This window comes from Panicum virgatum, chromosome 2K (genome assembly GCF_016808335.1).
Source record: "Panicum virgatum strain AP13 chromosome 2K, P.virgatum_v5, whole genome shotgun sequence".
Classification (NCBI taxonomy): Eukaryota; Viridiplantae; Streptophyta; class Magnoliopsida; order Poales; family Poaceae; genus Panicum; species Panicum virgatum.
The window spans coordinates 3,312,448-3,338,838 of NC_053137.1; the positions used below are offsets into that span (position 1 = coordinate 3,312,448).

At 45.0% G+C, this 26,391-nt stretch overlaps 2 protein-coding genes, 1 long non-coding RNA gene and 1 other non-coding gene across 4 annotated transcripts; 3 read left to right on the forward strand and 1 right to left on the reverse strand.

Annotated features, from left to right (window-relative positions):
• The first annotated feature begins 3,229 nt into the window (after window positions 1-3,229).
• LOC120661310 lies at window positions 3,230-4,908 on the forward strand. The gene is made up of 2 exons (XM_039940127.1): window positions 3,230-4,343; window positions 4,416-4,908. Exons 1-2 carry the CDS (start codon window positions 4,074-4,076, stop codon window positions 4,722-4,724), a joined length of 579 nt encoding a protein of 192 aa, XP_039796061.1. The 5' UTR covers window positions 3,230-4,073; the 3' UTR covers window positions 4,725-4,908.
• Window positions 4,909-13,695: 8,787 nt separating this feature from the next.
• Window positions 13,696-14,459, forward strand: LOC120661332. The gene is made up of 2 exons (XR_005669867.1): window positions 13,696-13,761; window positions 13,838-14,459. It is a non-coding gene; the product is annotated as an uncharacterized LOC120661332 (long non-coding RNA).
• A 648-nt stretch (window positions 14,460-15,107) lies between these two features.
• On the reverse strand, window positions 15,108-17,352 carry LOC120661318 (L-type lectin-domain containing receptor kinase SIT2-like). The gene is made up of 2 exons (XM_039940138.1): window positions 16,312-17,352; window positions 15,108-16,138 (listed from the first exon to the last, which is right to left on the reverse strand). Exons 1-2 carry the CDS (start codon window positions 17,289-17,291, stop codon window positions 15,247-15,249), a joined length of 1,872 nt encoding a protein of 623 aa, XP_039796072.1. The 5' UTR covers window positions 17,292-17,352; the 3' UTR covers window positions 15,108-15,246.
• Window positions 17,353-22,292: 4,940 nt separating this feature from the next.
• On the forward strand, window positions 22,293-22,431 carry LOC120696360. Its single transcript, XR_005684136.1, has one exon. It is a non-coding gene; the product is annotated as a small nucleolar RNA Z247 (small nucleolar RNA).
• Window positions 22,432-26,391: the final 3,960 nt, after the last annotated feature.

Sequence of the window (26,391 nt, forward strand, 5' to 3'; positions counted from 1 at the left end):
AACGCACAATTATCAAAACTACTGAGAAAAAGAAGAGACAATCAAAGTCGTCGTCGTCCGACGTTCCACAGCTCGGAGCCCAAAAGAAACAATCAATAGAGCCTCTCGTAGTGGGACAGACGACGCAAGAACAAGACTTTGTTACATTTTTGAAAGAATCAAACCTGACGGCCGCTCAGATTGCAGGGGGAGAAGATATTCCAAAGGCCGATGTGGTCGTCAAATGGACGTTTGAGATCGGCAAAACTCTTGTACCCCCCGAAGTAGTGTCTGTGCTTCCAACGCAAATGTATAAGCTGCACCAGCACTACATGCGTGCGATGGCCGATTGCATCTTCATGCAGGGCGCAAAGATTAAAGATGACGATTTCTTACGGGGGGAGGCCATTCTATGGATAAACTGGGAAGAAATTTACCAACTATTCCATCAGGAGGCCCTCGACATCTCTATGGTCGCCTTGTGGGTTCTGTAAGTATTTTACTCTCCTTACGTATTGTTTTGCATGATCTCAACATACTGATCTCTTGATTTATTCGGTATCATGTAGAATGGAGATACATACTTGCAGAAGAAAGGGATACTCTCACCTCGGCTTCATCGACCCAATTACTTGTAATTGGAGGCTTCTACGCGACAATACCGATGAGATATTCCAAATGTTGTTCAAGTACATAAGCGTTTATCACAACAAGCAAATGATATTGTTTCCTTACAACTTTGCGTGAGTGATTCCTTCCGTCTAACTCTTTCTATTCTGTAATCGAATTGTTTAAACCTTAACTACCAAGAACTGCCTCCGTATAATCTTGCAGTGAACACTGGATCCTAATTGTCATAATTCCCGAGAAGAGCCTACTCGTGGTTATGGACTCATTGAGGAGACCTCCAGAACAATACGAAAATCTTCTTAACATGATGAAAAAGTAATTCTACCACTACTCCGTCCATGACCGATAATTTGAATCACTTTGTTACTTGACTATAATTGTTCTAATCATGCACAGGGTTTGGAAAGAATTCGCTAAAAATCATCCAGGCAAATTTGACAAGGAATTGAAGATCAAGACAGATTTTCCGGTACGCGCTTGGATGATTCGTTGCACGATTCATTAGTTTTATTATATATTCATGTAAATACCTGATAATTTCTTCTCTCTTAAAGTGTATGAGGCAGAAACCAGGCACTGTATTGTGCGCATACTATGTATGCGAGAACATCCATGGTCTGGTAGGTCCTCCAAAGGGCTGGACAGATTGGGAGGAGGAAGTAAGTAAAAAAACTTGTTAATATTTGAACTCGTATTTTAATTAGTCGAAATTAATTATCCCCTTTTTCCATAGGTCGGGGAGATGCGCGATAAACTCATACCGGAGGAAAAGGTTATGGCGATTCAAGAACAATTCTCCGGATTTATTGTTGAGCAAGTCCTCGATCCAAAAGGCGAATTCTACTATGATGGAATATCTAATATTGACAATCACAGTAAATATGACAATATACGCGTATATATGTAATTAAGAACGAATATAACTATGTAAATATATATGTGTGTCTATGTATTAAATTTCTATTTATGAGTATGTATGTATGTATTAAATTTCCAAAAGGCAAATTCTACTATGTAATTAAGAACGAATATACCTATGCAAATATGATGGAGTATGTATGTATTATATATATAAGCACTCCAATAATATATATGTGTATATATATATATTTATATAATATTGGTCCTAGACATTTTCATATGTAAAGGAATTCACATGTATAGATATGTGTATACATATATATATAAGTGAATTAATTTATATATGAAAACTATCTAGGACAAATATTATATAAGTAACTATATATATATGTATATATTAGTGGAGATCATACACACTGAATTCCAATACATAAGTTTTATTGAAATGCAAAAGTATAATTGAAATAGAAAAAGAATTGAGAAAAGAAAAACATGAAAAAAAAAGAGACCTTTTGTCCCGGTTGGTAACACCAACCGGGACAAAAGGGTGCGCCAGCCACGTGGGCGCTGGCTGCACCTTTTGTCCCGGTTGGTGTTACCAACCGGGACAAAAGGTCCTCTTTTGTCCCGGTTGCCACAACCGGGACAAAAGGGCACCCCCTTTTGTCCCGGACAGGCGTTCCCGGTTGGGAAACCGGGACAACAGCGGTTTCCCAACCGAGACAAATCAACGTTTTTGTAGTAGTGGGCCCTGTGTGGAAAGGGAGATCATCTAAACAACAATATAAAGAATCTCACCCTTGAAGTGTCCAGCCATGGCGCCGGCGATCTGAGATGGCGAGCTCGATGACGGCCGGCGCAGCGATCTCTCGACTCCGGCGCGACCGCTGGCTTCTGCCTTCTACTTGTGAGATGGACGGAGATGAAGGCTGCGGGCGGCCTTGGCGGCGATGGACGAGTGCGCCTGCCTCCTGGCCTCCTCCTCCTCCTCTGCTTGTCAACGCGAGCAGGAGGTACACGATGCCGGTATCTCCGATGGAGAACGGCTGGGGGCGCGCCTTGCCCCCTGGCTCCTTCGACCCGGCTGCCACGATTGGAAAAAAAGGACCCCCTTCCACAGAGAAGGCACGGGTCTTTATATAGGCTGATTAGGGTGACGTGCTTCCTGAGTTCTCCCACCCGACGCCGCCTTTGGATGGTTGAGAAAGATCCGCGAGCCTCATCTGCCGAGCGTGCCAAGCGGAGCGATAAGCATGGGCAGGATAAGCATCCTAGTCACCCCTCGCTGTATTGTGGGCCTGAGCAAGGGAGTCTTCCAGCACACAGTGCGTGAGAAGCTAGGAGGCAATAGAATGTGCAAACACGCGCACATCTCTCATTTCATTATGGGTTCAACGCTGAGCTGTTGCCACGGTGAGAGGACTCCGGATGTTCCGCTGCTTCTAGAACGTTCTAGGCCTGGCCTGGCTGCCGCGTGGGTCTAGAGATAGGTGACAAAATGTCAACACGTGCTGTATACGTGCGTGGGCGCCAAGTACTTCGGCCGCCGCGTTCATCATGGTCGTTGGGTGTTTTATATTAATCGAGAGCATTAGTTTTGTCAAGGATTTGTACAGCCCCTTGTGTACGTGACTCAACTTGTATATGCCTGCCACCATGCACATGCATATGAAGCCCACGAGCTTGCCAGCTTCTTCTCTTTTTCTTGCTTCTTTTCTCTTCTTGCTTAGAGATATAGTATGCATGATCCATATCACATATATAGCTCATTTAGTACAAAATCTCGTCAAACAACGCCGCAGGAGATGGACTTCAGCCAGTACTTCAGTTACCCGCCGCCGACGCAGGACATGCAGGACATTGTGGAGGAGGATATTGTACCTGGCGACTTAGTACAGAGGCGTGAGGTGAGGCCTACCGTCCGCTTCTCTCCAGCAGACTATGACAGGCCTAGGGCACCCGCGTCTGCACGGAAGCCGAAGAGGGGTAGAACGGACCGTCAAGGCCGCGGTAGGGGTCAGGGATAGGTGATTGATGTTGTATGGGCTCCTACAGTGCTACCTCATGTATTATCTTAGGGTACTATGACCTACTGCATGTCAGCGACTATGTACTATGATGACTAGGCCGGTGCCAGGGTTTGCGTGATGCGACTGAATGACGCAATGATAGTAGAACAAGTAGGCCTGTGCAGGGATATCATCGCTAGGCTATGCCACTAAAGTGCCAATACACCATCTAGGCCGGTGCAAGGATATCATTGCTAGACTATGCCACTATAGTGCCACTACGCCTCCTAGGCCGGTGTAGGGATATCATCGCTAGACTATGCCACTAAAGTGCCACTACGCCTCCTAGGCCGGTGCAGGGCTGTGTATAGTGCGTAGCACTGCCTTTACTTTCTATACAATGGTGCATGGCTTAGATTGATGTGATAAGACAGTGCAGAGGCACGGGACGAGTACAACGGTACTATGCTGGATTGGACGTGTGCATGATCGGGGAATCTCAGAGGTCCACATGTACAGTACAGAACGTACACTAATTTTGTTTTAAAAAATGTGTGGACTTAGCCCATGGACCGTCCAATGGCTCTATAAATAATGGCACCACGTACCCATGGCAGATCAAACACCCACACCAGAAGCACTACACAACACTTCACCATGTTGTCCTCCGGAGGAGCCTACATTCCATGGAGTAAGGTGAGGAAAACTGTGCTCGAAGGAATCGAGACACCTATGTGCTTTTGCGGTTCCTTGTGCAAGCTCATGAAGTCCAGGGTGTTGGGGGACGACTTCGGCATGAGGTTCTTCATATGTGACAACTTCGATTACGACCCGCCCAAGTGTTGCGGCAAGGATCAAGCAAAGGTACCACAAAACACTATCACAGTTTGTCACTTTTCAATCTGATACTTAATGGCTAATATGTTTTGGGGAAAGACTCCACCGCCTCTATGTGATTTCGTGCAGTGGTTAGACACTGAGCAATCTCAGGAGGACAAGGACCACGTTGAGCGTGAAGCAAGGTGGGCTGTAGAAAGGTGGCGGCGAATGCAGCACGAGGAACAGATGGAAGAGAAGCGCAAGAAAGACCAGGAAGATATTCGGAAGAGGTTTGCAGAAGTTGAACGCCAGGAGGCAGAGCAACGTGAAGCTGATAGGGAGAGGAAGCGAGAGAGGGCCCGGCGTGCTAAGGAAGCAGGGCCTGAAGCTATTAGAAAAAGAAAATATCCCCGGTGCATGCAGTAAAGCACCACCACGTAATCCTGGCAATTTACATTTCCTAAGGCATGTTAGGTTTAGATACAACATGAGGTTTAACGTGTTGCACATGCCACTGCATTTCGTTGTTAAAGTACCTAGTTCAGAGCAAAGGTCTCAGTGTTACTTACCGTAGCAGTAGAAACGGTTTAGGCCTCGGATTTTTTATCACCTCACTGTTTGAATGTTGTATTACAAGCCGGGAATTTATGGTTCGTCACACTGTCATTGTGCACCCACCTTTGCATACCAACTACAGGCACTATTTCCTGACAGACATGACAACACATGCCAGTGCTATGTCTTATCATCTGCGAAACATGTCTCTAAAAAATCAATGAAACGACAAAACACTGAAACGGCTATGGATTCTAAGTAGGCTTTTCAGATTTAGACATTTCAGTCATAGCGACTAGCCTTTGCAGTGTCTGTCCAACTAGGCTTTGCAGTCCTATGGGCGTAGACTTTTTAGGTCCATTTATGCCTCCTCTCATCGGATACTAACACGCCTCTGCCTATATATACACGCAACACTTCAAATGCAACTTCCAAAACCACAACTCAGCTCAAGTAGATATGTCTGGAGGGTCTTCTAGTGCAAAGGGTTTCGGCCGCGGGAGTGGAAAGGGATGTAGGAAGGGTCCACCTATAGTGAGGGAGGACGGACCTACTATTGGTTCGGAGTTCTTTGGTGAAGCTGTTTATGAGTTCCCAGTTGAGTGCAAGTCTGATTTCACCAAAGACAGCCCACTCAGGGATACGATAATCGCAGAGAAGAGTGGCCAAAATGTTCGCATGGTGAGGACTGCTGTAACACCCGGTTTATAAAAGGACATAAACCGAGCAATCATATACGTGCCAGGATCAAGTCACACATATATACAATAGAATGAACAGTATATCACAGCACATATCACGTAAAAGATATAATAAAGCGAATACGATTACATTAATGACAAAATGTCTGATACAGCGGAAGCGTAAAACATATACGAAGTCTCTCGGAAGCTGGGCACCACAGGGACGTCGACTAGGAGACGAACGCCTAGAAGTCCTCGTACTCCTGGTAGCTCCGGATGAACTCCCTCGCGTCGGCAGGAACTTAGCAGCAGTAGAGTATCCCCAAAAGAACAAGAGGAAAAAGTGTAGAGGAGGCAAGGGTGAGTACACAACTCGTACTCAACAAGTATAACACAAAATATGAGGCTCTAAAGTTGGCTAACTCAAATGCATTAGCTTTTAAGTCTTGGCAAAGTTTTATTACAGCTATTTACTACAAGTTGATGAATTACCATAACCCAATTACATAGTAATTAAGCAGAATTAATTATGATACTACTGAGAACCAAACCAAACTAAGCCACCCACCCGGGGAAACCCTCCTAACCAAAGGAAGATAACCCTACTAATCAAAAGGAGGATCTGGGCCGCTCATGACTGTGAGCACGGCTAGTATACCAGTTTTACACTCTGCAGAGGTTGCACATCTTTACCCACAAGTCGTTGAAAGGCCCTTGTTTGGTTTTGGTAATTGAGTGACAACTTAGGTGGACTAATAGGTGTTTATGTTGAGATACACAGGAGATTAGTCCACACAAAGACACTAGTATGAGCAACATGTGCCATGGAGGAGAAATGGCTAAGGGTGGATGCTATGCTCATATAGTGTGATCGAGTTGCTCATTGCATATGAGACATGACATGGAGTTATGTGACCAAAGTGGAGAAGATCAAGACAAGGCTTGGCTTGATGGACCGGTTGCAATGGAGAAGGGCAAGTCAAGGCTTTGAAGCGAGGGACCGCGAGGCGGTGAAGCTTGGGCAAGATTTGGCGCCGATGGACCGAGGCAACGGTGAAGAGCGAGCAAGGTCAAGATCGATGGACCAAAGAGGTCATGTGATGATATGGAGTGGATCATATCATTCAAGGAAGATCAAGCCAAGTGTTGACTCATGAAGATGATCAAAAGGCTTGATGGAGTTTGGTGCTTGTGTGGCATCAACATTTGGGAAGATGAAATGGAATGCGCAAGGCAAAGTTATGACTTGTAGGGCATTTCATTTCACCGGTCAAAGGTTGTGTAGATAAGTGCATGACCGGATTTAGGATAGATGGCCGTACTATCAAGAGGGGCAAACTTGTTTGCATATCGGTCATCTAGTGCCACTTGAGCGATCTAACATTGCGATGTTGCTAGGATCGAGTGGCGTGGTGAGATCAAGTGAAAATCCTTTGAAAATGATTGTGAAATGCTAACACACATGCACATGGTGTTGTTCACTTGATGGTGTTGGCACATTTGCAAAGGAGAAAGAGTTGGAGTTGATGTTGATCAACTTTGGGAAGCAAGAAAGGTTTTTCGGTTTTCTCCGGAAATTAGGTGGTCTCTTGGAGTGGAATACTGCTTTGATCCATTATGTTTTGGATCAAGTATTCAGTTGGGTTGTGTAGCCCTCTGAATTAGCTTTCCATAGAGTCCAAGATCACCTAATTTGGACTTCGGAGCTAAGAGTTATGGCCGTTTTACCGAGGTACATTTCTGCTGGAAATATACCTGCGGACGGTCATACATCACACACAAGCAATGCATATATAAATTTTAAAACTTATGCAAATGCAAACAAGCACATGAATATGCACATATCAAATGCAAACAACTAAGTTCATGAGCTTGCTCCCCCTACTTGTGTGCTCCTTTTGTCCAAGAATATTGATCCTCCTCAATATTGCTCCTCTTGATCCATGTCCATGATCACACTCTCATCTCATCTCTCCCTTTGTTATCCAAGGATAATTCATATCTTTGTTCATTTCTCTCCCCCTTTGTCATCAATGACCATAAAAAGGGCCGAAACCACATGAAATTGGCCATGTGAAGATCAATGGCTACCACTTGAGGTTGTACCTCTTGTACTTATAGAGTTACCACTTGAATACCCCTTGTAGGCAATCATATGAAGCGCTTGTGGTTTGATACAAAGAGTTGGACTTGGGTAGATGGTGGAGTCTTGAATCTTCATTTTTGATGGACACTTTCAAGTTGATTAGAATTGACACTACTTGTAACAACAACATGTGGAAGCATGAAGACCACCTTGAAATGCCACATGTAGGACACTAGTAGGATTCTTGATCTTGATACTTTGTAGTGGAGCTCCTCCCCCTATGTCAATGTGTTTGTCAATCTACTTGAATCTTGAGCTCTTCTTGATGAGGGTAACTTTCTTGATTTGAATTGATCACTTAAAGTTGAGGATCACTTGTGGAACCACCATTGTTGCACTAGATCTACTTGAATGAATACCACTTGTATGACCATGTATATCACTTGTAGAGATACAATGATATAGCTTTTGTAAAATCTAGTATCACTTGTAAAATCATGATGGACCACTTTGTTGAATTTGACATTGATAACCAATTCTTGAACTAGATTGTTTCCATGAGCTTATTTCTCTTTGACTTGATCTACACTATTTGCCCAAATAATTCAACTCGGTTTGAACCAATGACAAGCTTCTTCACACCTCATTCTAAGGGTTATCTTGACAATGTTGAGTTAAACACTTGAAAGCTCATTTTCTAGATCAACTACTTGGGTTTACCAGCTCATGAACATGTCATATGTTACCACTAGATCATATCAATCATAGAAGCAATAGTGGCATCATAAAACATTTAAAATTATTTTATTTTTCATGAATGATCACTATATATGACTATATGCACTAATCATGCCCTTAGCATAGTATGAATGCATATGTCAAGCAATTTCACCTTGCTACGTTGGAGTAGAGGATAGTCATTAGATTCCAATGTAGCTCTCCAACTAGCATCATGAAGTCCAATTATAATAGCTTGGTGAAGACAATGAATACCAATATGAAAGCCATTCTTCACCCATATGAAATGAATATCACTTATTATCAAATGCACTATCTTGTTGTGGTTGGCTTAGCTTCATCTCTTTGATTTTTGCTTGCATGAGAGAATACCATTTGAATATCACTTGAATTTTCATGAATCTCTCTACTTTGGGTGTTGCTTGCTTTTCTTGATCAACCCATTTGATATCTTCAACTAAGCATCTCCAATGACTCTAGATAACCACTTCCATTTTGGCCTTCCAAGCACCTTGCTTGTCAATCCCACTCTTGGGTGGCTCGCCTCTCTCTAGAGGGAAGTGATCTATCCAAGAACCATTCTTGACACTTACTTGAAATGAATTTAGTTGATTGATCAAACAATGGACTTGTCATGATGAGTAATTTTGGAGTCTGCTCTAAGTCCTTTTCTTTCTACTTGAGGTTGGTCTTGATTCTCAACTTGAGTACCAAAAGTGTGCCAAAAATACTTCTCAATCAAATGGCCTTGTACCCAATACTCGTGATGCTTCTAGATTATTTCAAAACCAAACCTAGGTTCCTCAACCACTTGTAAAGATGATTTCAACTTGAGGACCTTTCAATTTAAGTGACTCAAGATCAATCCAATATTTGTCACTTTTCTGGGCGGACGGTCCGCCGTTATCTCGGATGAGCTCGAACAGAACCGTTTTTGGCTCTGTTGGTGGTCCAAAATGAATTGCGGACCGTCCGGTCCATGGGGGCGGACGGTCCGCCTTTAAAAGCTGAAACAGGCGCAGAAACTTGGTAGTTTTGTCTTGGGTGTCCAAAATGAACTGCGGACCATCCGGTCCTTGGGGGCGGACGGTCCGCCTCCTACTGAAATTTCTGGAACAGAAACACTGCGGTTTCTGTGTGTGCTGACCTTTTGAACTGCGGACGGTCCGCCCCTGGGGAGCGGACAGTCCACCGGTCACTTCCAGTTTTAGTCAGAGACGTTTGCAAATCGGTTGGTTCGAAGTTTTGAACCGCTGACAGTCCGCCCTAGGGGCGCGGACAGTCCGCCCGGGGCTCTAACGGTCGACTCTGACACATAATCATTGCAGTTCTAGCCGTTTGTTTTGAATGGCGGACAGTCCGGTTTTTGTGAGGCGGACAGTCCGCGAAAACTCTGTTTTCACGGGATTTGAGTGTAACGGCTAGTTTGGGGCCTCCCTCTATAAATAGAGGGTGTGGCCGGCCATTTGAGATGGCTGAGCACCTTGGGGACTTGGTGTCCATGTGTGAGAGTGCTTGAGAGCCCTCTACTCACTCTAACTTGATAGTAATCATCCGATCGAGTGAGAGAGCGATTCTAGTGCGATTGCTTTGAGAGATTGCATCGAGTGGCACTAGGTGATCGTGTTGCAAGCCGGTGTGCTTGTTACTCTTGGAGGTTGCCACCTCCTAGACGGCTTGGTGGCAAGAGACTCCGTTGAAGCCCGTAAGAAGATTGTGCGGTGCTCCGGAGAAGAGATTGTGAGGGGTATTGTGCTCACCCCGCGGGCGCCGTGAAGAGCAACTCTAGTTGAGCGAGACGTGAAGAGCAACAAGTGGTCCGGCCGGATCATGTGCTAGAGCTCGGTGTGAGCACTCCACGTGGGAGAGTGTGACTTGAGAGTCACCGCTAGCAAGAGGATCGGCGGCAACCTTGGAGCTTGTCTCAACGGGGATTAGCTTGGTGGCAACCAAGTGAACCTCGGGATAAAAATCACCATGTCAATCTTGTCTACTCTTCTCGGTGGTTTGTATTCTCCAAATCACAAGTCTTGTGTTTACATTCTTCTATATCTTGTGCTTGTGTAGTTGCTCTCTAGTGATTAGTTAGCTCGTGTAGCTTGCTAATCATCTTCTTGCTTGTGTAGCTAGAAGTAGAGATCCTAGTGTAACTAGTTAGCTTGTGTAGCTTAATTAGTTGCTCTTGCTTAGATTGTGTAGCTAAGCAAGTTGAGCTCTTGGATTTGGATTGTGTATCCTTGTCCTTGAGCTTCTAGTGAGCTTAGGTTTGGCTTTGTGCTTTTGCTAATTAGAATTGTGTAGGAGCTCCCCCGGTTTGTGAAGTACTAGTGCTTAGACTTGTATGACTTGGCATTAGAATTGTTAGGAGAGCTCTTACTAGCTTGGCACTCCATTTGCTTTGTGTATGACCCTTTTTGGAGGTGCCTTAGAGTCATAGTTAGAGGGGTGAAGTCTTGGCTAAGCGAATAGTTTCAATTCCGCATAAGTTTCGGTTAGCCGGCGCAATTAGTTTTAGAAAGGACTATTCACCCCCCCTCTAGTCCGCCATCTCGACCCTACAGTCGTGAGCTACGCTAGTTGTTCATCACACTTCCTTAGGTGAGATGGCTAGCAAACTCACTACCAGGCCTTTACAAAGAATCTCGTTGGTAAGGAGTAACCGCAAGGGTTGGATCGGCGACTATGGAGCAGGTCTAGTGGGCGTCAAGAATACCACAGACGAGGCCACTCAGTACGAGGGCCATAGAAACTTACCACCCTTGCCCCGTCGGTAAGTTACTCCAAACCAAAAGGAACTAATTATTACGCCAAGACCGTCCCATTCCAGTCTTGTGGTAGCGCTGTTGTCCCAGGTTGTCGCTCTATGAACCGGTCCTTATGGAGAGTGGCCAACCTAGCAGTAAGCACCGTGCTGGCCCCCTAAACCATGTTTCTAACAAAACCATTTTATAACGAGACGTGAGCCACTCAAACGGGCCACTCCCAGAATTATGTTGCATATATCATTAATCAAATTAATTAAAAAGGACCAAGTGTGTTATAGTGCGGCACCTAGCACAACTAACCAAAATACAACCCAAGGGATATATATAAAGGATATAAAGTGGCTAGGAAAGTCCTTATAGGCATACAGTATTGAAATGCAGTATGAAAATGTATTTAAAGTGATAGGTGTTGTTCATGTTATACTTGCCTTCCTCAAACTGCTCCTACTGCTGCTCAAACTGATCTGAAGATGGATACTCCAGGTACTGGTACTGGGGCTCCTCAGATGGATCAACGTCTACTCACGAACACATGGCCAAAAACAATACACAACATAAACATACATGCAAACAAAGGCTAACACTAAGAAACAGTACAACAATACAAGAAACAGCAACAAAACCAAGCTGGAACTATTCTACGCATTACAACGATCACGTGGACATAAAGAACACCTAAAACGGAGCTAGAACGCGAAAACTAGGCCTAAAACAAGATCCAGGGGCTTAACTGTAAGAAAAACAGAGTTTCTGGGAGTTTTCTGCAAAAACCAGGGACTAAAACGTAATTAAACCTTAGTTCTAGGATCTAACATGCAAAAACAGCGGTCTGGACCGCGGGTTCTAAAAGGGAAAAGCGCAGGGGTCTAAGTGAATAAAACAGGGCCTGGATGTAAATACTTTTACACAGGTTAGGACCGCGGGTTAATTTCAAGAAACCCCGGGGTCTCTTTAGCAAAACCGACGGTGTTGACCGGTATCTGGTATGTTTGACTCGGGCTCGGGTTGACTCGGCGCGCGGGCGGCGGCGTAAGGTCACCGGAGCTGAGTCTCCACAGCGGCGCGCGGCTGGAATCTCGCCGGCGTTGGCCGATCTGGCGATCCAGAGCTTGGTTCGGCCTGCGGTTTGGCTCAGAAGAGCAAGCGCGACACGCGGGTCTGGGCTCAGGCGTGGCTCGCCGTGGCGAGTGGCGGCCCTGGGTCGCCGGCGTGGGGTGCTCGTGCCACAAGAGTGGCCTACACGCCTAGTTAGCGGTTGCAGAAGGTAGAAGGGGTTCGAGAGGTGCTCACCAAGGGGCAGATCGGGCTGGAAGGCCGGGCAGAGTCGACGGCGACGTTGTCCGGCGGCGGAGCGGAAGCGGGGCTCATGGACAGGGCGCTGCGGAGGTCCTCCGGGTGTCTGGACTGTAGGGCTCGATTCGCAGCGTCGCTGGGGAGAAGCACCAGGGGTCAGAGAGGCATAGAGCTCACCAGCGGCGAGCAATTGCACGGCGGACAGGATCTCACCTCCGGGTGGCGCTGAGCCGATTCCGGCGATGGCGGGGTCCGAGGTCGAGGGAGGAGTACTCGGATGGCTTCCTGGTGCCGAGGCGGAGTTGCTGCGGCGGTTTGCAGGGGCTTGGGGGCGGTGGCGTGGTGGGGTGCTCTGCTCCGAGCAGAGGCAAGGCGGCGGCGTGGACACTAGGGTTCTGGGCGGCGTGAAAGGGAGGTGCGGCTGTAGGGGAAGGCCAGGGCGTTAAAAGGATGTGGCTGGGGATTCTCGGCGTGCGGGCTTGGGGGAGATCATGGCGAGAATCGTGGCCGGTGATGCTCTGCGTGGAAAACGGATCGCGCTAACGGCGCTGCGTGATCCCGGGGCTCGGCGCGTAGCTTCTAGAAGGCGGGGTGAGCACTGGGCGGCTGGTTGGTGGGCCCGCGGAGGTCGGACGGTCCACGGGGCAGCAGGTCGCGCGGCGCTGCGACCCAGCGGGCAGCGGAGCTCGGGGAGGAAGAAAGGAAAGGAGGGAGAGGGCGCTAAAATGTGGGCCCGGTTCGTGAGCGAGGGGAGGGGGGATGCGTGCGGGGCGACACGGGCTGAGAGGGAGCTGGGTGAGCCTGGGCCGTGCTGGCCGTGCGGTTTGCTGGGCCAGTGCGGGAAAGAAAGGGCCGCAGGGAGAAGAGAGAGAGAGAGAGGGGGGGTGCGGTTTGGGCCGGCGGTCTGTTGGGCCCGCGCGGAAAAAGAAGAGGAGCTGAGCTCGGGCCGTTTTGCTGGGTTGGGTTGATTTGGTGGGCTTCTTGGGATTGGGTTTCAACCTCTTCTATTTCTTTTTCCTTTCCTATTTCAAACTAACTCAAACTAAAACTATTTGAATTCAAATTCACATTTGAATTTAACCCTAGCACTCAAAAAAAAGAACAATGCACCAGCATGAATGCAACAACAAAATTTTAAACTTAGACAAATTTTAATTACTTGTGGAACGAAAATTAGATTAAATGCAAGACTAAACATAATAAACCTTAGAAAATTAAATAAAGCCAATTAAATTTATTATTAAATGCTGAAATTTAAATTATGGTGTTACAACTGTGTAGTGCAGATGATGACTGAGGGGACGGATGGAGGTCGTCGGTTCTTTAGATGCCCGCGAGCATGGGTACTTGCTATCACTCTTTGTGTCCACAACACTTTTGTCATACTTTCTGTAATTAACACAAGTTTTTTTGCTTTAGTCTTCCAAGGCTCCGGAAGGCTACAAGTTCGCTAGATGGGTCGATCCTATTCATATTCATCTGTATGCCGAGTACATCTACTATCTGCAGAATCGTATCTTCGATCTAGAAAGGGAAGTGAGCGCCGCTGATGTGGAAGATAATATCAACAGTGATGATACCGATTCACAGGAGGTACTCTGAACTGATCCCTATTGCAAGTGCCCATATCACAAGAACAAGGGTCATCCAACTCCTCCTCCCCCGCAGCCGCCGACAAGCATCGGAGGATACTATGGAGAAGGTTCAACTCAGTTTGCGCGGTGGGATCAGTACCAAGTCCATTGCCACTTTCTGTAACATTAGATCGTTTGTCGTGATTTAAATTCCCTAAGCCATGTTAGGTTTAGTTGTGGCACCTCTCCCGTTACATGCCACTCTTTGAATTGTGTTGTTTCGATTCCCTAAGGCATGTTAGATTTAGTTATGGCACTTGTGCTATTACATGCCACTGCAACAGTTCTGTAATTTAAATTTCCTAAGTCACCATGCCTTCCATTCCATGTCACAATGACTCGCTATGGTACCCTCCTCCCAAAGTTCACATCCAAACATATTTTTCACAGAATGAAAGGAGATCCTTCATTTGTTTGCCTAGTGAAAAAAATGAGAAATGTAATACACCCTCGCAGTACCAGTTATCCTCCACTATAAACGCAGGTCAATCATTGTTAAATAAGACATATTGATAGTTTTTTATTGAGTAGGAAGGAAACGTGTTGACTAATGGAAGGATCCAAAAACATTAAAAGTTTAATTGGAATCACGAACAGATCGAAAAAGGTTCAAAGCATTACAATTGAAGTTTGCAAATGATCAATGGTAGCATAAAACTCTTAGAAACACTCTTATTTCATGACAAATTCACAATCTCCATGAACCCTTGCCGGCAGCAGGAGCCTTGTTCATTCCTCTTTTCTTGACGAAAGCGACGGTCCGCGCCTACAGCTCGATGCTCTACTCGGAGTTCCAGATGTAACACAATAAATCAACTGTAACACACATATAAAATAACATTGCAATCGTCAAATTTGGAAAAAAATTTCAAACCAAATTTCGTCCAACGGGTAGACAAAATTTCAAATTTCATCTGCCCAGTGGACGAAATTTAATTTCGTCTACCCATTAGACGAAATATAAATTTCGTCATGCAAAGCTCAATGAAAACAGTAATAAATTGTTAATTCCATGCATTTTTGTCTACCCACTAGACGAAATATAATTTCGTCGGTCGGATAGACGAAATCCCTAATTTCGTCCTACGGCAAGACGAAATTTCTGTATTTCGTCCTCTCGGTGGACGAAATCTAGATTTCGTCTACTGGGTAGACGACAGTAACCTATTTTTGAAAATTCTAAAATCCAAAGTATTAATGTGTAATTTGAGTAAAAAATTGTATTAAAAAAAATCCAAGCTTCAGAGCTAGGCACGCCTCATCGACACTGTAGTTGTTCAGAAGCCTCGCGTCCACCACATTGGGGAGTGATCCTGTCTGCCAGTGCTCAAGCACCCAATCTACCAGCATGAAGGGGGTGTCCGTGTCTTGCCCATCCTGTTGTGCAATGGGTTTCCGTCCACATGTGACCTCGAGAAGAAACACGCCAAAGGCAAAGACATCGGTGAGAGTGGATGCTCTGACCGTGCGCGTCAGCTCAGGAGCTATGTACCCCATGGTGCCAACCACATGAGTGGTTTGCGGGTCGGTGCCATGATCGTACAACCTCGCAAGGCCGAAATCGCCTAGCCGCCCATTCATCTCGCTGTCGAGGAGCACGTTGCTTGCCTTGACATCACGGTGAATGACAACTTGCTCCCAATCTTCATGGAGGTAGAGTAGGTCTGATGCAACACCTTGGATGATGCGGAATCTCTGAGCCCAATCCAAAGTTTGCACGGTATCATCATGCAAATGTTTGTCAAGGCTAGCATTGGGCATGTAGTCATAGACCAGAAGAAGATCCCCTTTGCGCCGGCAATACCCAAGTAGCTGGACGATGTTCTTGTGCCGTAGGCGGCCCATGCTAACAACCTCGGCGATGAACTCCCTCATGCCCTGCCTCGACTCATGCGACACCCTCTTCACCGCAACCTCGGACTTTGACTTCCGAAGAACTCCCTTGTACACCCTCCCAAAGCCTCCTACGCCAAGTAAATGCTTGTTCTTGAACCCTTCTGCCGCATGGAACAAGTCCTTGTACGAGAACCGATGTGGCCCGAACTCGACTTCCCAATCTTCGCGTAGCTCAGCATACCTTATCTTTCTGCAGGGGCGGAGCCAGGATGATGATTTTTTTCATTGTTAGGGGGGCTAACCATACAAATTTATATAAAAATTTAATCAAAATTTAAATTTGTAGTGTAAATTTGGGGATCGGGGGGGGGGGGGGGCCAGGCCCCTGCCCGCCCCCCCCCCCCCCCTGTCTCCGCCCCTGACTTTCTGAGTATCACTAGAAAGATAACAGTGACCAGAGCAAGGACGAAGGTTGCAGAAGCTACCGGCAAGATGATCTCCAAGAGCTTGGAGTGAGGCTTAGGGACTATGCGTGGCAACTTTGGCAGCTTGCTAATGTCAATGCCTGGGGCCGGTTGGTTCATACCAAAGCTCCAGCCAAGCACATAGTGATGCGAGTCAAGAATGCCAGTCGAAGATGAGAAGCCAACATATGATCTATCCTTGAGAACTGTTGAGAGGTCATAGGTAGTTGACACCAGCGGCTTCTTGGGTTTGGCCATTTGAAGAGGAGCCAAGGTCACATCGATCTTTTTGCTCCCCCCATCGTAGTCCACCCAAACTTGCATCGCCTCGAAGGAAGCTAGGGTCAGGTTGTGGAAGTTACCACTCGTGTCATCGTAGTAGCCGGCGTAGTGGGACTTGACGGAGCGGAGGTCGTTGATGTCGATGCCGACATGGTTGTCGTCAGCATCGAGCATGTCACTGCTCAAGACGGTGTCAAGCTCGACGGCGAAGATGTGGTTACTGGAGTTGCCGATGTTCTTCTTGCTGAGGAGGCCGAGGAACTTGTTGGAGAAGGCGCTGGACATGTTCATGGTCGGGGAGACGAAGAAGGTGAGGCCGTGCGCGCTCACTCCAGGGGCGATGGAGCGGATGGCGAACACGAAAGCGGCGGAGAAGGACTGCACCGTGGCGTTCAGGGACGACTGGTTGTTGCGGAAGTGAAGCGGGGTCGGGTGGAAAGCTTGGCCTTTGAGCTGGGCCGTGCCGTTGGTGAGATGGAGGAGGCCATTCGGGGTGACCTCGGCCAAGCCATTGACGATGATGGCTGAGCTGGCAAAGCCGGAATAGATGAACCGCTGGTGGTCATCACCGGCAGCGAGAGTAGTAGTGGGGAAGTTGAGACAAAGGAAGAAGATCAGTTTCATCAAGGGTACACGAATACCATTGAAACCAACCATTGTTGGGACGTAGAATGAACGCAAGTTCACAGCTAAAAATTGTGTTGCATGCAAGTCTGCAATGGGCGTACTACGACTTAATTGCAAACAGTAAGAAGGAAAGAGTAGTAGTAATATATATGCACACAGACAGCAGCCCGCACACGTTTCAGTGCATGGTCAGTTTAATCAGTTGTCGTCAATCTTTTTGTTTTACAATTACACAGAAGAACTCAGACACTCACAACGCATGCACACTCATTCCTATAAAACACATAGCAAACCTACCCTTATGCACACTCATTCCTATAAAAGCACATAGTAAATCCTACCCTTATGAGCATCTTCAAAAACTGAGCTGACAAATCTTCAAGATCGACAAAGTCACCATAGAAGTCTTGTTGTCGACGAGAACGTCGCCTATCACTGAAAGTACAATGTCGTTAAATCCTACAATATTCGCTTTCATGAAAATTGAACACATGACCTGAGGTGCTACCGAGGCTTTTGTAACCACTAGGCTACATGCTCTTTTTGCAGGTTTTTGTCAATCGATGACCTTCACCATTGTGCATGCCCCTAATTATCGGATAATCAAGAAGCTAATAATTTCACGAGTCTTATGCAATTCTAGGTGTTCCTTGCATTGACCTGCTAATACTCCACTCACCAGAGTAGTAGTCTATATGTTGAAACTTTCTCACGAATATAGGTTCAGTCCTTATGAAATCAGACCCACGACGCTGCTGCTGACTTTTAATTTTTTTTTATAATTCAAATGTTCAACGTGGGCGGCTATTGGATAGAAAAATTGGCCTTATCACTTATCAGACGTAGATGAAAATAAAAATATTGATAGTCAGCGGGAGCCAGCCTAGCAATTCGATCGGGTATTAATTTTTTCATGCTACTACTCCCTCCGTTCCAAGTTATAATTCTTCAGGGATTTCCGGATACATACGTAGTGATCAGGAGAGAAGCAGTATGCATATGTATTCACCGAGGTGGATCAACATGGCTAGCTATAGCTGACTTTACCTAAGGTGGCGACCATTGAATCCGATATGGTGGTCAACATCATTGAGGAGAGGTTGGGCTGCTAATAAATAACGAACTAGTCGTATGCTCTGAGGATTACGCATGATTGGTAGTATGTTTCTAAGAAAATTGTGTTACATGGTCAATCATTTGAAGGTGGGAGAGAGACATGAGTAGATAGATGACTAAATTTTAGCCCTATCATATCCAAATTTTTTTAATATTTAGAATTATTAAATAAAATTTAATTATATTTTTTGCAATTAGTTTTTATAATTATATTTTATTTAATACTCATAAATAGTAAAACTCTCTTTAATGTGATAGGGTTAAAGTTTAGTCCTCCGAAACCAAACACCCCCTAAGTCAGCAAAGACTTTGATCTGGACACTCAAGTACTTAGTTAATAGAGTATTCCCGTGGTAGTGGTGCGCGCGCACACATACCTACGAGGGCTAGCTACTAGATAGCAGCAGCTGACTTGGCAATGGCGGCGGCGGCCATTAATATTGAATCCAATCCAAGTAAATGGTCGATCAACGACGCCATTGAGCAGGTCCATCGGGCTGCTAAAAAATAACGAACTACTCCAGTGGTAAAGTCAGATCGAGGAAGATGCATGCATGCATGCTTAGCAGTGCTTTTGTAAAAAAAAAAATTATGTTACCCGCGCGGTCAATAGTCGTCTGAAAGGAGAGAGATCTAGGAGAGGAAGGAGGAGAGAGTCTATGATGCCTCTCCAGATGCACGACCGGATAACCACTGCATGTCCGAATCGAACTTCGAACCCTTCAACCCATTTTTCCTTCGGAAAAAGGAGGGGTCCGATCGAGCCCGTCAACTAGGGCGGAGTCTATTTGTCGCTTTATGCGACTTCACGCGTTCGCGTCGCAGAAGCGTTCGCGGGAAGGCGGGCGCCGCGCGGACGGCACGCTGCGCGCGTGCGGAAGCAGACGCAGAAGGTTGGGCCCCAGCCCATCAAGCTAATTGGACGTACAATGCTAGGCCTGCCATTGGTTTCTGTTTATATTCACTTCAAAATTTCAAATTGATCTGAAGAAATTGATAACTAAAAAGTTTCCAAAAAATATTTTGGATTTATGTTCACTTCAAAATGTTTGGAATCATTGAAACATTTCAGATTTGTTTGAAAATATTTTAGAGTGTAATGAAAAAGAACTTTTCGAAATGTTTCGAATTTGCCAAAACATTTTAGATTTGTTCGGAAACATTTCAAATTTGTTTGACAACATTTTAAAGTGTACTAAAAATTGTTTAAAAAAGTTCCAAATAATTGTTAAACACTTCGAAATGTTTTACACAAAAAGGTTCCAAATAAATGTTGTTAAACATTTCGGAATGTTCCGAATTACTGAAAATATTTCAGATTTGTTTGGAAACAATTCAAAGTGTTCGGAATCATCAGAATAGATTTGTTTGAAGACATTTTAGAGTGTTCGGAATCATTGAAACGAATGGGGAAGGTGGCCCATTAAGCTTATTGGGCTGAAATGTTAATCGAAAGCCACTCATTTGCAGCGCTAGAAGCAAAAAAGCGAAATCGTGAAATCGTGATCTACAAGTTCACTCCTACTTCTTCGTGTTTCTATGAAAAAATTCTAAATTTGTTTGAGAACAATTAACAGAGTTCTAAAACAAAATGCCGACAATGTTCTGAAATCAAGTCATGCACTTTTAATGTTCTTGAACATTCAAAATTTGTTTGGAAATATTTCACAGTGTTCTGTGGAAATGTTTACCCAAAAGGTTCCCAAAAAAATGCTCATCAAACATTCTTAAAATTGTTTCTAAAACAAATTCCAAATTTGTTCGAGAACAATTGACAATGTTCTAGATAATTGCTGGAAATGTATGGAAATTGAAAACAAGTTTTGCATATTTAAAATGCTCCTAAACATTCAAAATTTGTTTGGAAACATTTCAGAGTGTTCCGTGGAAACAATGTTTACCCAAAATGTTCCAAATAATCGAAAATGTTCCGAAACATTGCAAAGAGTTCTGCAGAAGATGTTTAATCAAAAAGTTTTCTAAAAATAAAATTCTAAATTTATTTGAGAACAATTCACAGTGTTCCGAATAAAAAATGCCAAAAATGTTTGAAAAAAGTTTTGCACTTTTTAAAATGTTTCTGAACATTAAAAACTATTTGGAAACATTTCAAAATGTTGCATATATAATGCTTATCCAAAAAGTTCTCAAAAAATGTTGTTAAAAAAATCCAAATTGTTTGCAGAACAAATTCCAAATTTGTTCAAGAACATTTCATGTTGTTCTAAAGATATTGCTACGAGAAAGACAACGAAAAAAAATGAAATCCAAAGAAATCACCTATGAAATATGTATAACCTAGTTCGATATGTAGTTTATATGTCTCCACGCTAAGGATTGGGGAAAAGGAACCAATAGAACTAAGAGGAGGAATGAGGAAGAATCGATGAATAATTACCTACCTATCAGAGCAGGATCATCATCAGAATGAGAGTGTGATGAGAAACTATATCCATTCATTCGGGCAGTCCCAATCCAAACTCTACCATGGAGTCTAAACTTCCTATTTATTGTGTTTTGTGATGTGGTAGTATATTTATGAAAGAGAGAGGGAGAGAAATCAAGACTCCAAGTCTTCACGCAAATCAAGAATGAATGTGAGAGAGACAAGTGGGCCATATAAACTAAAGTAATACACTTTGCATTGGGAAGTATAGTTTTTTGTGATGGAGTCTTTGAGACTTAGACTCTATGAGTGGAGTCTGCATTAGGACTGCCCTTAATCGTCTAATAATCTCATCGTCAAAGAAGCTATCACCTCGTTGCTGTCGTTGGTGTGGAGAAGCAAACCAGTGATGAACGAAAAAAAGAGGAACAGCGCTAACGGGGGCCATCTTTCCGGCCTCCAAAACTGAAACCAAGAAGACAAAACAAAACGCGTAACGCGTAGCCGCTTCTGCGACGGCGCAACGCGCAGCCGCGCGCGCGCCAAATAGACCCCGCCTCAACTAGGGCCTACATTCATTTCACCGAGTACATAACAGTCGGTCACTGCCAGCTGGGTCCACACCTCGATCACCCCTGCTGATCTCTTCGGACACCGTCAAAGCTGCCGACCGGACGGCGCCGCGGCCAGTCGCCAAAACCACCGGATCGGACGTGCGTGCTTCAGTGCAAAACAGCATCTCCAGCAAAGCAAGCGCCAGTGGCTGCCGGCGTGCAATAGCCGTCGCTTGTGTGCTCGCGCGGGCGACGCAACGTCACTAGTGATTGTTAAATATATTGTAACATGTCAACAATCCCAACAACCTTGTGCTGTAGATAAATCTTGTATAGGTCTAGCCGGTTGTTAGGATATGCCTTGTACTACAAGGCAATGGTTGTTACCTTGCCTATATTAACAAAGGTACGCGGCCCCTAGGGGTTCAACGCTTCCATATTTTTTACATGGTACCAAGAGCCAACCTCAAACACATCTAGATGGCGTCCTCCTCAAGCACGCCGGCGGCGATCCTCTCCTCGCCGCTAGGGCTTCCTATCTCTGAGAAGCTCTCCAAAAACAATCTCCAGCTATGGAAGCTCCAAGTCCTCCCGGCCATCCGAGGTGCCCAATTGTTAGGGTATCTTGATGGATCGGAGGTTGCTCCGGACAAGGAGATTACAGTCATTGATGAGAACAAGAAGGAAGGCAAAGCCCCCAATCCTGAGTACGCCAGATGGGTGGCGACAGATCAGCAGGTTCTGAGCTACCTGTTGAGCTCGATGACGAAAGAAGTCATGCTCCAAGTTGGAGCAGCAGCAACAACGTCGGCCGGCCTATGGGCTGCGGTCGACGAGATCTTCTCCTCACAGACCCGTGCTAGGGCTGTCAATACTCGCATCGCGATGGCAAATCTCAAGAAGAACAATCTGTCCGCAGATGAATATGTGGGCAAGATGAAGGCGCTAGCAGATGAGCTAGCCACGGCTGGGAAACCTCTAGGTGAAGATGAACTTGTGTCCTATGTTCTCACCGGCCTTGATGCAGATTACACGCCCATCGTCGCCTCCCTCACTTCTCGACGTGAGCCGGTAACCTACAATGAACTCTTGTCTCAGATTCAGAGTTTTGAGAGTCGTCTTGATCTGGTGCATGGCATCAATGGAGGAAGTGGATCTCAGTCCTCCGTAAATTCGGCTACCCGTAGTAGTGGGGGGCGTGGCAATTCTGGCCCCTCTGGTGGTGGCCAGCGTGGACGTGGCCACAACTCACAGGGAGGTCGTGGCCGTAATCAGGGAGGACGTGGTCGTGGCAATGGTGGAGGTCAGAGACCTCGCTTCAATGGAAGGTGTCAAGTCTGCTTCAAGGAAGGGCACAGCGCACAGCAATGCTGGCATCGCTTCGATCCTGATTATGTTCCAGATGAAAGAAATGTCAATGCAGCCATGTACTCTTATGGTGTTGACACAAACTGGTACACGGATACTGGTGCTACAGATCACGTGACCAGCGAGCTCGACCGGTTGACTGTCCAAGAGAAGTACACCGGCAATGACAAGATACGCACAGCAAATGGTGCAGGTATGAACATTAATCATATTGATAATGCTATTGTTCGTACCCCTCATCGAGATTTGCATCTTAATAATGTTCTTCATGTCCCTCAAGCTAAGAAAAACCTTGTCTCTGTTCATCGCCTTACAAAAGATAATAAGGCTTTCCTTGAGTTTCACCCAAATTTTTTCTTGATTAAGGATCAGGTCACGAGGAAAACTCTCTTGGAAGGCAGATGTAGAGATGGTCTTTATCCTCTTCCCCAACCGAGTCGAAGTATCCTGAGTGCTACAAGGCCGAGCCCCACCATATGGCATAGTAGACTCGGCCATGCTTTTTTTCCAATTGTGGATCGTGTCATTCGTGATAATAATTTAGCTTGTGATAGGAAAGATAGTATAAATTTTGTGTGTGACGCCTGTCAGCAGGGTAAAAGTCACCAACTTCCCTATCCCAAGTCGTCTAGTGTTTCAAAGTTCCCTTTAGATTTGGTGTTCTCTGATGTATGGGGTCCTGCAATCGACTCGGTTGGGCGTAATAAATACTATGTTAGCTTCATCGATGATTATAGCAAATTTGTCTAGATTTATCTCATTCGGTATAAATCTGATGTTTTTAAGTGCTTTTATGAATTTCAACAACTCGTTGAGCGCTTATTCAACCGTAAAATTGTTGCCATGCAAACCGATTGGGGGGGAGTACAAGAAGCTCAACTCCTTTTTTAATCATGTTGGGATCTCTCATCTAGTGTCATGTCCTCATGCGCATCAGCAAAATGGAGCTGCTGAGCGTAAACACAGGCACATAGTTGAAGTTGGTTTGTCTCTCCTAGCTCATGCCTCTATACCCTTAAAATTTTGGGATGAGGCTTTCCTTGCTGCAACTTACTTGATCAATCGTACTCCCACCAAATTTCTTAATTTTTCAACACCTTTTGAAACTCTGCTTCATGAGAAACCTGACTATTCCATGCTTCGAGTGTTTGGTTGTGCGTGCTGGCCGAACCTTCGACCTTATAACTCACACAAACTCTCTTTTCGTTCCAAAAGGTGTGTGGTTTTGGGGTACAGTAATATGCACAAAGGCTTCAAATGTCTTGATATATCCACTGGCCGTATCTACATCTCACGAGATGTCATATTTGATGAGCATGTTTTTCCTTTTTCTGAACTCCATGCTAATGCTGGTGCCAAACTTCGTGAAGAAATCAATCTTATCCCGACACATTTGATGCATCCATCCTACTTTCCTATGGGTACAACAATGCATACTGATGTGATTAATAGTTCTAATAATTTACCTGTTGCTACTGATGAAAATTTCACTAAGAACAATGGCCAGGTAGATGTGTTTGCTGCAGAGGGGTCAGGCACTGAACACGAGGTGGATCCGGCACCTGCTGTCTCTCTACCGACCGGTGCATCAGAAACTGCACTTTCACCGTCGTCGCCAGTGGATGACGCGGTCCTAGTGCTCGGATCCTCATCGGATCACGGGCATGTCCTGTCGGGGGGAGCAGGATCTTCTGCGAATGCTGCACCTGCTACGGCTCCGGTGGCTGAGTCTGCTCCAACTCGGCCACATACTCGCTCGCAAAGTGGGATTCACAAGCCAAAAGTGTACACATATGGTACTATATGGTATGGTCTCTCTGCTATTGCTGAGTCTGAACCACAGTCCCTTGAGGATGCTTTACGAGATTCTAATTGGCAACAAGCAATGGATGATGAGTATATGGCCCTACTGCGTAACAAGACATGGCACCTTGTTCCCCCTAGTGCAGGGAGGAATATTATTGATTGCAAGTGGGTTTACAAGATTAAAAGAAAATCAGATGGATCCATTGATAGGTATAAAGCACGGCTTGTTGCTAAAGGTTTCAAGCAGAGATATGGTATTGATTATGAGGATACATTTAGTCCAGTTGTGAAGGCAGCAACCATTCGCTTGGTATTGTCTCTTGCAGTTTCAAACAATTGGTCACTTCGCCAACTAGATGTTAAGAATGCGTTTCTTCATGGTTTACTTGAAGAAGAAGTGTTCATGAGGCAGCCACCTGGGTATGAAAGCAAGGATAAACCAGATTACATCTGCAAGTTAGACAAAGCGTTATATGGGTTGAAACAGGCGCCTAGAACTTGGTATTCTCGACTCAGTGCAAAGCTGCAAAAGCATGGCTTCAAGCCGTCCAAAGCAGATGTGTCTTTATTCTATCTTAATAAAGGAGGAGTTACAATGTTTCTTCTAATATATGTAGATGATATAATAGGGGCAAGTTCTTCTTCTGAAGCTACTGCAACATTGCTTACAGATCTTCAGGGGGAGTTTGCACTAACAGATCTTGGCAATCTGCATTATTTTCTTGGTATTGAGGTGAAAAAGCTGCGTGATGGCGTACTTTTAACACAAGAAAATATACAAAGGATTTGTTGCATCGTGTCAATATGAGCAATTGCAAACCCATGAATACTCCTATGGCGGTTTCAGAGAAATTGTCAATATTTGAAGGAGATCCACTTGGACCACAAGATACATCTCGTTACAGGAGTATTGTTGGTGCACTTCAATATTTGACATTGACTCGACCAGATATATCTTTTGCAGTTAATAAAGTGTGTCAATTCTTGCATAAACCGACCACTGTTCACTGGAGTGCAGTTAAGAGAATTCTTCGGTATCTGAAGTTCACATCTGGGATAGGACTTCGTATCCATAGATCCTTGTCTACACTCGTGAGTGCCTTTTCAGATGCTGATTGGGCAGGCTGTTTTGATGACAGGAGGTCTACAGGAGGTTTTGGAGTATTCTTGGGATCTAATCTCATATCTTGGAGTGCTAGAAAACAGGCTACTGTGTCAAGATCAAGCACTGAAGCTGAGTACAAGTCCATGGCCAATGCTACTGCAGAATTAATGTGGGTTCAGACCTTGTTAAGTGAACTCGGTGTTCAGGCGCCAAAGCATGCTCGCTTATGGTGTGATAATATAGGAGCAACTTATCTCTCGGCTAATCCTGTGTTTCACGCAAGGACCAAACATATTGAGGTGGATTTTCACTTTGTTAGAGAAAGAGTAAGTCAAGGACTTCTACAGATTCGATTGGTGTCTACTGGAGATCAAATTGCAGATGGTTTCACCAAACCTCTTCCTATTCGGCAACTTGAAAGTTTTAGGCGCAATCTCAACTTAGATAAGGTGTGATTGAGGGGGAGTGTTAAATATATTGTAACATGTCAACAATCCCAACAACCTTGTGCTGTAGATAAATCTTGTATAGGTCTAGCCGGTTGTTGGGATATGCCTTGTACTACAAGGCAATGGTTGTTACCTTGCCTATATTAACAAAGGTACGCGGCCCCTAGGGGTTCAACGCTTTCATATTTTTTACAGTGATGGTAACGGGTACTAACTCGTTGGATTTACTTCTCCCAAACCCATACCTGGAATAATAATCAGCCCGTTAAGAAAACCATATTTTTTTAGAATAAGGAAAAATCCAGCCTTGGCCTCTCACACCTGAGAGGCTGCAGCTAAAGACATA